This window comes from Mobula birostris, chromosome 21 (genome assembly GCF_030028105.1).
Source record: "Mobula birostris isolate sMobBir1 chromosome 21, sMobBir1.hap1, whole genome shotgun sequence".
Lineage (NCBI taxonomy): Eukaryota > Metazoa > Chordata > Chondrichthyes > Myliobatiformes > Myliobatidae > Mobula > Mobula birostris.
The window spans coordinates 18449803-18462940 of record NC_092390.1 but is presented as its reverse complement, the minus strand read 5'-3'; the positions used below and the strand labels follow the sequence as shown (position 1 = coordinate 18462940).

The 13138-nt window shown below is 47.4% G+C and overlaps 1 protein-coding gene across 3 annotated transcripts in view; it reads right to left on the bottom strand.

The window, feature by feature from the left end:
* col17a1a (collagen, type XVII, alpha 1a) overlaps positions 1–13138 on the bottom strand; it is a 76801-nt gene that overhangs the window by 3071 nt on the left and 60592 nt on the right. For 2 of the 3 annotated variants that reach the window (XM_072239073.1, XM_072239074.1), the window contains 9 exons: positions 12782–12877; positions 12314–12427; positions 11541–11675; positions 10586–10699; positions 8788–8901; positions 7005–7118; positions 5190–5303; positions 2836–2949; positions 1142–1321 (listed from right to left, as the gene is read on the bottom strand). In XM_072239073.1, the coding sequence (XP_072095174.1) occupies positions 1142–1321; positions 2836–2949; positions 5190–5303; positions 7005–7118; positions 8788–8901; positions 10586–10699; positions 11541–11675; positions 12314–12427; positions 12782–12877 (1095 nt within the window). Of the gene's footprint in view, positions 1–1141; positions 1322–2835; positions 2950–5189; positions 5304–7004; positions 7119–8787; positions 8902–10538; positions 10700–11540; positions 11676–12313; positions 12428–12781; positions 12878–13138 lie in introns of those variants that run through there. The other variant, XM_072239075.1, reaches the window with a different exon arrangement.

Below are 13138 nucleotides of genomic sequence, written 5' to 3'. Positions count from 1 at the left end.
TGCAGTCTCAGTACAAAAGGATCACCCATTTAATTCTGAGAGGGGGAACTTTACTGAGAGCTGTGGAGTGTGGAACCTCCGCCCTGGGGAGATGTAATTGAACTTGGACAACAGTGTGTGAGTGTGTGGGGTCTGATGGGAGCAAAGTGCGAGGCCTAGGCCGGTCACTCCCAGACGGATGGGCAGTGTGCTAATCCCTGCAAAATGAACCAGGTGTCTGCACTCCCCACCTTCAGCTCTCCATTGCCTCTCCTTCTCCAGCTTTCTCCCTGGTTCTCACCTGACACCCACGCAACGCGAGCATCCCCATGTGTTGCTACAACATTAAATTGGCAGAAGTAAGTTAACCTTTCCCCAGTGGCCAGTTCAGGGCTGACCTCAGCCAGAGCAGTGACGGTGCCAAGATCCTCCCCTCCACCCCCCCCCCCCGTGTGATCCAGAGATGATTATACCTGCCCTCCCTTCCCCTACCCTCTCCAACCAACCCGCAGCACTGCTGGGTCCACAGTGGGATTGACAAACCAGCTGCAAAGATTGGGAATCTCCCCACCAAAGATGGAAGATGATTGGTAGAGAAGGGCAGCCACCTGATTGGTCAGCAGTGTTGGGGACTCTGGGCCCCCTCTGCTCACGTCCCTGAGGCTTATCGACCTGGTCTCTAACGGCACAGTCACCTCCATCTATTATCGTTCTAATACATTTTTTTTGGTGGTGTGCATTACTGAATAATTTTTAACATAGAAACATAGAAAATAGGTGCAGGAGTAGGCCATTCGACCCTTCGAGCCTGCACCTGTTGGACTCTGGAGGGTTGTCAGGGGTGGGATTGTCAACAGAACCAGTTTCAGGCGACATGTGACAATATGATCAGACCCACAAACAGACTCAGCAGGTCAAGCAGCATCTATGGAGACAAATGGGTGCAAGACAGTGGTTTGTGTTGGGACCCAGCCCTGATGAAAAGTCTTGAGCTAAACCCTCAACTATCCCCTTGCCTTTGCAGAGGCTGACTATCTCACTGAGTTCGTCCGGTGTTGATTTTGTTATAGATTCCCAGACAGTGCTATGCTCAGAGCCCCACTACAGATCAGGGATGGCCACTCTTCCTGTAGCAGTGTTTGGAATAGGGCGGAGTCTTCACCTTTCCTCGAGTCCTCCAGCTTATTGCCACTCCTGTATGTTTCCTCCTTCCACACTGATGCCTGCGCCCCGGAAGCACTGGATCGATGGGACGTGTGGTGTGTGCTTTCAGCAACGCCTTGGGTTCCAGGACCACCCAAACGGTTGGAGGAGCTGGAGGATGTACGGTGTGTTCTGCTACCTGCAGTCAAATGAGAGCCATGTACAGGACATCAATCACAGAGACTCAGATTCGATCCCAACCTCTGGCACTGTCTGTGTGGAGTTTGCACATTCTCCCTCCGACCATGTGGGTTTCCCCCGGGTGCTCCAATTTTCTCCCATATCCTAACAACTTGGGGTGGGGGAGGAGTCATCAGCTGTTATAAAATCCCAACCTCACCCCCCCAGTGTGTGGGTAAGGGGTAGGATAGGGGGAATTGATGGGAATGAGGTATAGATGGATGGTTGGTGTGAACTCAATGGGCTGTAGGGTGTGTTCCCACACTGAATGATTCTGTGCTTCCAATTCAACCAAGTTACGGACAGCACAATTAGCAATTAGCATAACGCTATTACAGCACCAGAAATCTGTGTTCATTCTGCTACTGTCTGTAAGGATTTGGTATGTCATACCCATCACCACCTGGGTTTCCTCCTAGTGTTTCAATTTCCTCCCATATCCCAAAAATGTCCGGGTTAGGGTGTGAGTTAGCCCGTGAACTGGGTATACAGAGAAATAAGGCAAATGGAATGTTGGCCTTCATTGCTAGAGGGATTGAATTTAAGAACAGGGAGGTTATGCCTCATTTGTACGGGGTTCTGGTCTCCTTACTTGAAGAAGGATATACTGGCTTTGGAGGCAATGGAGAGGAGGTTCACTAGGTTGATTCCAGAGATGAGGGGGTTAGACTATGAAGGAGGGATTGAGTCGCCTGGGACTGTACTCGCTGGAATTCAGAAGAATGAGAGGAGATCTTATAGAAACACATAAAATTATGAAAGGGATAGATAAGATAGAGGCAGGAAAGTTGTTTCTACTTGTAGGTGAGACTAGAACTAGGGGGCATAGCCTCAAGATTCGGGGGAGTATATTTAGGATGGAGATGACGAGGAACTGCTTTTCCCAGGGAGTGGTGAATCTGTGGAATTCTCTGCCCAATGAAGCAGTAGAGGCTACCTCAGGAACTATATTTAAGACCAGGCTGGATAGAATTTTGCATAGTACAGATATTAAGGTTTATGGGGAAAAGGCAGGTAGCTGAAGATGAGTCCATGGCCAGATCAGCCATGATCTTATTGAATGGCGGAGCAGGCTCAATGGGCCAGGTGGCTGACTCCTGCTCCTATTTCTAATGTTCTTATGGTTGGGATCAAGCTAGATGGGATATTGTCTTATATTAGACAGTGAATGGTTTTATGATGTACAGGAAACCATGCAATGAGTCTCATAGGGTGGGGGAGAGCATTGGTCACACAAGGTGCGGTGTGAGTGGTGTGATTTTGAGGTGAGTGGAGAGTGATGGCAGGATGGTATGTGAGGGCATTGGGGAACACTGAGCTGTGAGCACAGATCTGATGACTGCAGCACGACACAAACCCTAAACCTGCCTGTATCTGTTGTCTTTGCCAATCCCACTCTCCGCGACTCTGGGATCTCTCCGACACCGACAGCCCACTCCATACCCAGAACCTTTCCCAATCCTGCTCTCTCACCTCTCCGGTATTCCTCAATAGCTTCCTTGTTGTCATTGAACAGTTGCTCCCAATCGAACTGTCTGCGGTTGGATGTTGCGGTGCCGTGGGATGCGTGCATCGCCCATCCTTTGTCTACAGGAGGACAATGTTGGAATTGGTAACAGCGATAAACATTTCACTCTCGTGCCCACTGCAGAGATTGATCCCTCCCAGGATAAAAAGGTTAACCCTAGGTCAGCTTTCATTTTGTTGTATCTCCGAATTTTATTGGATCGAACGTGTAGTCAAAACTGCCCAACGCATCACCAGCACCAGTCGACCTGCCATCAAGGACGTCTATACAGTAAAGTGCCAAAAACGTGCCAGTAACATCATGAAGGATCCCACCCACCCAGCTCATGGACCGTTTGTCCCACTCCCATTAGGGAGAAGGCTACGTAATATCCACGCCAGAACCACCAGACTCAAAAACAGTTACTTACCCCAAGCAGTAAGACTGATCAACACTTCCACCCATGAACCCACCCCTCCGTGCCCCCAACTACCACTACCTTATCATTTCCAGTCAGAGTTTCCTTATGTACATAAACTCCTGTGCCTAGCATCACTTTTTGGACATACAATCAATCTTTGTATGTAGATAAGCCATCTTGTGTATTTATATTTATTCTGTTAGTATTATTACTGTGTTCTTTATCGTTTTGAGTTTTTTTCTGTGCTGCATCAGATCTGGAGTAGCAATTATTTTGTTCTTTACATTGGTGTATTGGATATGACAATAAAATAAGCATGCCGTCAGGGTGACAGATTCTCGTGGCTCTGGAGTTGGGGGGACTCGAGATCGGTGCCCTGCCAGATGCGTCGTGGGAGACGGAAGATCGTAAGCAGCGAGCTAGCTGCTGGCTGTGTGCCCAGAGACCCGAGTTCTTTGGGCACAGAGCTTGGAAAAAAACAGCGCAACAGACTTTTAACACCATAAATCAGCACGTTGTTTTGTTACGTCTCCCCTCTCGCTGTGAAACGGGGATATCTCTTTTTCCCTTACTAGGGAGAGAGAGAGAGCCTGTGGAATGTCAAATTACGGGCTGAATGGGTAGTCTTTGGGGTACTGCAAGTCTGTGTCTTTATTGATGCTTTGCTGCACGCTTAAGTACTCGGTGAGGGGTGGAGATGCTTTTCCCGCAGGCAGTGAGAGGGGGGGATTGTTGCTTTGCTGCTGCTGATGGGGGGACTTTGGGGTTCCAACATTTAACTGTCATTGATTGTTTGGGGCACTCCTCTGTTTTCGTAGATGTTTGCAAAGAAAAAGAATTACAGGATATGTACTGTATACATTTCTCGGACATTAAGTGTACCTAGTGAAACCTGACTTTTCAGGTGCAGTGTGAAATAAGCCCTTTGAGCTGCACTGCCCAGCAACCCCGATTTAACTCTCACCTAATCTTGCGACAATTTACAATCATTAATAAACTACTTGGTTCATCTTTAGACTGTGGGAGGAAACCGGGAGACCCGGAGAAAACCCACACATTCCACAGGGAGGACGTACCAAGACTCCTTACAGAGGACACGAGGATTGAACTCCAAACTCCGATGCACCGAATTGTAATAGTGTTGTGCTAACCACTACGCTCCTGTGCCGGTTGATCTTGGATCTGGTGAAATATTGACGGCATCTCTCACCGCAGAGGCTGCCTAACCCAACGTCTCCCACGGTTTCTATATTAACTTCAGACTGGCAGTGGTCACCATGTTAGCTTTTGGACAGGTCAGAGGTTTTTCAAGCTGAGCAGAAGGCCAGTGTTCGGGTTGGCTCACTGTCTGCTCCGCCTGTGACACAGTGATATCGCCAATCGACTAAGTATTTCCAGCAAAGACAAGCAATTCTGCCGAGGGACTCAGAAAGGGCAAGTGGATCTGTAACCAGCCCTCAAACTTAAACCAGAGGTAAATGGTGAGAGACTGTTGTCTTGGTGACTGTACCTGGAACACCCACCCACCCTGACCTTCCACTAACTTGAGACACAAACTGGTTGATTAACAGTGCGCATCTTGATGCACCCAGAGGCAGCCACTCTGAGGTGAATCTGGAGAAGATTGATGGACCAATTCCCTGCCCCAATCTCAAGGGCTGAATTCAGTGGCTCTGCTCAGACCATGAGGATACATCACAGAGTAAGGGATGTGGTCAGGTCAACGCAGTTTGTGATGTTAGATAGAGATCCACTTGAAATAGTGCCATCACGGTCCTGGGATTCAAAACCTTGAACCAGATCCTCCCATGTGTCAACTTCATGCAGTTTTGTCTGAGACCCTGTACCACGCCTATAATTCCCCTGCAGTGGCCGAGAACTTTACACAACAGCTCTCACCTCTCAGGAATTCCTCATACGCTGTCCTATTCCCGTTGAACACTTTCTCCCAATCGAACTGTCTGTGGTTGGATGCCCCCGAGCCGTGGGATGCGTGCATTGCCCAGCCGTAGTCTAGAGGAGAACAATGTTGGAATTGGTAACAGCAATAAACATTTCACTCTCACACCCACTGCAGAGATCGATCCTCCTGGGGTACAAGGTTAACACTAAGTCAGTTTTCATTTTGTTGTATCTCCAACTTTTCCTGGATTGAAGGGGTAGTCAAAACTGCCCAACACGTCACTGATACCAGCCTACCTGAATAAGGGACATATATACAGAAAGGTGCTGGAAAAGGGCCAGTAGCAATCTACCCAGCCTGTTCATGGACTGTTTGACCCACTCCCGTCAGGGAAAGGCTATCTAACATCCACACCAGGACCACCGGACTCAAACACAGTTACTTTCCATAAGCAGTAAGGCTGATCAACACCTCCAGAGTTCAAAGACGTATCTCCACCCACTAATCCAATTCTCCAGACCCCCAAACACCACTACCTTACCATTTCCTATCGAAGTCACCTAATGTACAAATACTTCTGTGCCTAGCATCACTTTATGGACATACAATCAATCAATGTGTGTATATAAGCCATCTTATGTGTTTATATTTATTCTGTTCGCATTATTACTGTGTTTTTTATTATGTGAGTTATTTTTCTGTGCTGCATCAGATCTGGAGTAACAATTATTTTGTTCTCATTTACACTTGTGTACTGGAAATGACAGTTAATTAATGACTTTTGAGGTGCAGTGTGAAATAAGCCCTTTGAGGTGCACTGCCCAGCAATCCCGATTTAGCCCTAACCTAATCTTGCGACAAATTACAATCACCGATAACCCTGCTACGTTTTTGGACTGTGGGGAGGAAACCAGGGGACCCGAAGAAAACCCACACATTCCACGGGGAGGACGTTCTGAGACTCCTTACAGAGGACACCAGAATTGAACTCCAGACTCTGATGCCCTGAGCTGTAATAGTGTTGTGCTAACCGTTACTCTCCCATGGTACTAATCTTTAATCTTGCATCTAGTGAAATGTTGTCTGCATCTCTCTGCCACAGAGGCTGCCAAAGCCAACATCTCCCACAGTTTCTATTTTCCTTCAGACTGGCAGTGGTCACCTTGTTAGCTTTTGGACAGGTCAGGGGTTTTTCAAGCTGAGCAGAAGGCTGGTGCTTGGTTTGGCTCGCAGTCCACTCTGCCTGTGACACAGTGATATCGCCAATTGACCAAGTATTTCCAGCAAAGACAAGCAATTCTGCCAAGGGACTCAGAAAGGGCAAGTGGATCTGTAACCAGCCCTCAAACTTAAACCAGAGGTAAATGGTGAGAGACTGTCATCATGGCGACTGTACCTGGAACACCCACCCACCTTGACCTTCCGCTAACTCGAGACACAAACAGATTTACAAACAATGTGGGGCTCACAGCCCCATCTTGATGAACCCATAGTCCACCCAGAGAGGCTGCCACTCTGAGATGAATCTGGAGAAGACTGACGGACCAGTTCCCTGCCCCGATCTCAAGGGCTGAATTCAGTGGCTCTGCTCAGACCATGAGGATACATCACAGAGTAAGGGATGTGGTCAGGGTAATGCAGTTTCTGATGTTAGATAGGGATCCACTTGAAATAGTGCCATCACAGTCCTGGGATTCAAAACCTTGAGCCAGATCCTCCCATCTGTCAACTTCATGCAGTTTTGTCTGAGACCCTGTACCCCGCCTATAATTCCCCTGCAGTGGCCGAGAATTTTACACAACAGCTCTCACCTCTCAGGAATTCCTCATACGCTGTCCTGTTCCCGTTGAACACTTTCTCCCAATCGAACTGTCTGTGGTTGGATGCCCCCGAGCCGTGGGATGCGTGCATTGCCCAGCTGTAGTCTAGAGGAGAACAATGTTGGAATTGGTAACAGTGATAAACATTTCACTCTCACACCCACTGCAGAGGTTGATCCTCCCGGGGTACAAGGTTAACACTAAGTCGGCTTTCATTTTGTTGTATCTCTTACTTTTCCTGGATTGAACGGGTAGTCAAAACTGCCCAACACGACACTGACACCAGCCTACCTGAATAAGGGACATATATACAGAAAGGTGCTGGAAAAGGGCCAGTAGCAATCTACCCAGCCCGTTCATGGACTGTTTGACCCACTCCCGTCAGGGAAAGGTTATGTAACATCCACACCAGGACCACCGGACTCAAACACAGTTACTTTCCACAAGCAGTAAGGCTGATCAACACCTCCAGAGTTCAAAGACGTATCTCCACCCACTAATCCACTTCTCCAGACTACCAAACACCACTACCTTATCATTTCCTATCGAAGTCACCTAATGTACATATACTCCTGTGCATAGCATCACTTTATGGGCATACAATCAATCAATGTGTGTATGTAAGCCATCTTGTGTGTTTATATTTATTCTGTTACCATTATTACTATGTTCTTTGTCATGTGAGTTTTTTTTCTGTGCTGCATCAGATCTGGAGTAACAATTATTTTGTTCTCATTTACACTTGTGTACTGGAAATGACAGTTAATTAATGACTTTTGAGGTTCAGTGTGAAATAAGCCCTTTGAGGTGCACTGTCCAGCAACCCCAATTTAGCCCTAACCTAATCTTGGGACAAATTACAATCACCAATAATCCTGAATACGTATTTGGACTGTGGGGAGGAAACCGGGGGACCCACAGAAAACCCACACATTCCACGGGGAGGACATTCTGAGACTCCTTACAGAGGACACCAGAATTGAACTCCAAACTCTGATGCCCTGAGCTGTAATAGTGTTGTGCTAACAGCTACTCTCCCATGGGACCAATCTTTAATCTTGAATCTAGTGAAATGTCTGCATCTCTATGCCACAGAGGCTGCCCAAGCCAATGTCTCCCACAGTTTCTGTTTTACTTCAGACTGGCAGTGGTCACCATGTTAGCTTTTGGACAGGTCAGGGTTTTTTCAAACTGAGCAGAAGGCTGTTGTTTGGGTTGGCTCGCAGTCTACTCCACCTGTGACACAGTGATATCACCAATCAACCAAGTATTTCCAGCAAAGACAAGCAATTCTGCTGAGAGAATCAGAAAGGGCAAGTGGATCTGTAACCAGCCCTCAAACTTAACCAGAGGTAAATGGTGAGAGACTGTTGTCTTGGTGACTGTACCTGGAACACCCACCCACCCTCACCTTCCACTAACTTGAGACACAAACTGGTTGATCAACACTGCACAACTTGATGTATCCAAAGTCCACCCAGAGAGGCAGCCACTCTGAGGTGAATCTGGAGAAGACTGACGGATCAGTTCCCTGCTCCGATCTCAAGGGCTGAATTCAGTGGCTCTGCTCAGACCATGAGGATACATCACAGAGTAAGGGATGTGGTCAGGGTAATGCAGTTTGTGATGTTAGATAGTGATCCACTTGAAATAGTGCCTTCACGGCCCTGGGATTCAAAACCTTGAACCAGCTCCTCCCAAGTTTTGTCTGAGACCCTGTACCACGCCTATAATTCCCCTGCAGTGGCCGAGAATTTTACACAACAGCTCTCACCTCTCAGGAATTCCTCATACGCTGTCCTGTTCCCGTTGAACACTTTCTCCCAATCGAACTGTCTGTGGTTGGATGCCCCCGAGCCGTGGGATGCGTGCATTGCCCAGCCGTAGTCTAGAGAAGAACAATGTTGGAATTGGTAACAGCGATAAACATTTCACTCTCACACCCACTGCAGAGATCGATCCTCCTGGGGTACAAGGTTAACACTAAGTCAGCTTTCATTTTGTTGTATCTCCAACTTTTCCTGGATTGAACGGGTAGTCAAAACTGCCCAACACGTCACTGGCACCAGCCTACCTGAATAAAGGACGTAATGAAAACCAATTTCCCCCGAGATCAATAAAGTATGACTATGACTATCTACCAAAAGACGCCAGAAAAGGGCCAGTAACAACCTACCCAGCCTATTCCTGGACGGTTTGTTCCACTCCCATCAAGGAAAGGCTATCTAACATCCACACCAGGACCACCGGACTCAAACACAGTTACTTTCCACAAGCAGTAAAGCTGATCAACATCTCCACCCATGAATTCACCCATCCACACCCCCAACCACCACTACTTTATCACATTATGTACAAATACTCCTGTGCCTAGCGTCACTTTATGGACATACAATCAATCAATGTGAGCATATAAGCCATCTTATGTGTTTATATTTATTCTGTTACTATTGTTACTGTGTTCTTTATCATGTGAGTTTTTTTTTCTGTGCTGCATCAGATCTGGAGTAGCAATTATTTTGTTCTCCTTTACACTTGTGTACTGGAAATGACATTAATTAATTAATTACTTTTGAGGTGCAGTGTGAAATAAGCCCTTTGAGGTGCACTGCCCAGCAACCCCGATTTAGCCCTAGCCTAATCTTGGGACAAATTACAATCACCGATAATCCTGAATATGTATTTGACTGTGGGGAGGAAACCGGGGGACCCGGAGAAAACCCACACATTCCACGGGGAGGACGTTCTGAGACTCTTTACAGAGGACACCAGAATTGAACTCCAGACTCTGATGCCCTGAGCTGTAATAGTGTTGTGCTAACCATTACTCTCCCATGGTACTAATCTTTAATCTTGGATCTAGTGAAATGTTGTCTGCATCTCTCTACCACAGAGGCTGTCTAAGCCAACGCCTCCCAGTTTCTGTTTTCCTTCAGACTGGCAGTGGTCACCTTGTTAGCTTTTGGACAGGTCAGGGGTTTTTCAAACTGAGCAGAAGGCTGGAATTTGGGTTGGCTCGCAGTCCACTCTGCCTGTGACAGAGTGATATCGCCAATCAACTAAGTATTTCCAGCAAAGACAAGCAATTCTGCCGAGACATTCAGAAAGGGCGAGTGGATCTGTAACCAGCCCTCAAACTTAAAACCAGAGGTAAATGGTGAGAGACTGTTGTCTTGGTGACTGTACCTGGAACACCCACCTACCCTGACCTTCCACTAACTTGAGACACAAACTGGTTGATTAACAATGCGCATCTTGATGCACCCATAGTCCACCCAGAGAGGCAGCCACTCTGAGGTGAATCTGGAGAAGATTGATGGACCAATTCCCTGGCCCGATCTCAAGGGCTGAATTCAGTGGCTCTGCTCAGACCATGAGGATACATCACAGAGTAAGGGATGTGGTCAGGGTAATGCAGTTTGTGATGTTAGATAGTGATCCACTTGAAATAGTGCCTTCACGGCCCTGGGATTCAAAATCTTGAACCAGCTCCTCCCAAGTTTTGTCTGAGATGCTGTACCATGCCTATAATTCCCCTGCAGTGGCCGAGAATTTTACACAACAGCTCTCACCTCTCAGGAATTCCTCATACGCTGTCCTGTTCCCATTGAACACTTTCTCCCAATCGAACTGTCTGTGGTTGGATGCCCCCGAGCCGTGGGATGCGTGCATTGCCCAGCCGTAGTCTAGAGGAGAACAATGTTGGAATTGGTAACAGCGATAAACATTTCACTCTCACACCCACTGCAGAGGTCGATCCTCCTGGGGTACAAGGTTAACACTAAGTCAGCTTTCATTTTGTTGTATCTCCAACTTTTCCTGGATTGAACGGGTAGTCAAAACTGCCCAACACGTCACTGACACCAGCCTACCTGAATAAGCGACGTATCTACCAAAAGATGCCAGAAAAGGGCCAGTAACAATCTACCCAGCCTGCTCCCGGACGGTTTGTTCCACTCCCGTCAAGGAAAGGATCTAACATCCACACCAGGACCACCGGACTCAAACACAGTTACTTTCCACAAGCAGTAAGGCTGATCAACACATCCACCCATGAATTCACCCATTCATACCCCCAACCACCACTACTTTATCACCATATGTACAAATACTCCTGTGTCTAGCATCATTTTTTGGACATACAATCAATCTTTGTATGTATATAAGCCATCTTATGTAGTTATATTTATTCTGTTAGTATTATTACTGTGTTCTTTATCATGTGTTTTTTTTCCTCTGCTGCATCAGATCTGGAGCAACAATTATTTTGTTCTCCTTTACACTTCTGTACTGGAAATGACATTAATTAATTACTTTTGAGGTGCACTACCCAGCAACCCCAATTTAGCCCTAACCTAATCTTGGGACAAATTACAATCACCGATAACCCTGGTACGTCTTTGGACTGTGGGGAGGAAACCGGGAGACCCGGAGAAAACCCACACATTCACGGGGAGGACGTTCTGAGACTCCTTACAGAGGACACCAGAATTGAACTCCAGACTCCAATTACACAACAGCTCTCACCTCGCAGGAATTCCTCATACGCTGTCCTGTTCCCGTTGAACACTTTCTCCCAATCGAACTGAAGCCAGCTGGTTACCCCAGGCGCACCCGAGCTCCGGGACGAAGTGTGGGATGTGTGACTTGTCCAGCCATTATCTACAAGAGGACGACATGGGAGCCAGTTACTGGGTAATGTAGTGATTAGCAGAATAAGCACTGGAATGAAAATACACAAAACCAGAGCAAGAACAGGCCACACAGCCCCTTGAGGTTGCCCTACCCAAGTAATGTGATCACAAATGATCCATCTTTCTCACTCTCTCCATTCCTCTCTACGTACTCTAGTTCAAAGATCAGTCAGCCTCCACACTGAATACTTTCAGCAACTCCATGGATCTTCGGCAGAGAATTCCAGTGTTCCACCTCCCTTGTCATCTCTGTCTGAAGTGGGCGTTCCATCTGGACCCTGGGTCTAGCTACCCCACCAAGGGAACCACCCTTTCAGCATCCGTTCTATCAGTCCTCCTCAGAACTGTGTGCTTATATGATATCACATCTCATTCTTCTAAACACAGTGAGTAAAGACCTAACATGCCCAGCCTCCCTTCACCAAAAGTTATTTCATGTTTCAGTTTGAAGGGCAATTAATGTTCGAACACAGCAACTTCATGAACCCTTCATTCCAAACTCTTCATCCCACAATGACACCCCCTCTTAACCCACCTTCCGAATCTCACCCCTCCCACCACTTGCCCTCGTCCCGGCCTCTCCCCACCCTACGACAATGGCCCTACCTCTCATGTAGTTCTCGAAGTCTGTGCCATTTCCGTAAGTTCGCTCTCGCCACAGGTGTCCATTATGCCCTGAACCCCCACCAGTGATGACATGGGAATCAATCAGCCCATTGTCTGGAAAAGCAAGAGGCTCGTTCAAGGTCAACATGCTCTGATTTTGATGGAAGCATCAACAGTGTAGCCAGGGTTCAATTTCCAATACTGTCTGTAAGGAGTTTGTATGTTCTCCCTGCGATTGGGTGGGATTCCTCCCACATTCCAAAGATGTATGGGTTAGGGTTGGTAAGCTATGGGCATGCTATGCTGGAAGCATGGCAACACCTGTGGGCTGTCCTCAGAACATCCTTGGACAATGTGGCTTATTGACAAAAATTATGCATTTCACCATATGTTTGAATGTTCTATGTACATATGACAAATAAAGTTCATCTTTAATGAACTTAAGTTGCCTCTCCACTGATGACTTACCTCGCATGTACTGGAGAAGTCGTGGGGCCAGTTCAGAGATTACAACATGGCCTGGAGGCCCTGGGGGGCCCGTGATGTATGGCCTCATCCTGTCACCTGTGGGAGAGAGGCTGGATTACCAGAGGGAGAGCGGAGCACGGGCGCACTGGCACTCTTGTCGTTAGAACCAGTGAAGAGAACACATTACACAGGACAGACACACGAGTAACATTAAACACCATCACCGCTGCACTGTGCATAGAGCGATGGGTCGTCAGGCTGGAGGAGTTTGTACAACCTCTACGACACCCTAATGCACCATTCGGCACATCTACATGGTGCACTGCCACAAGAAGGCAGCATCCATCATCAACGACC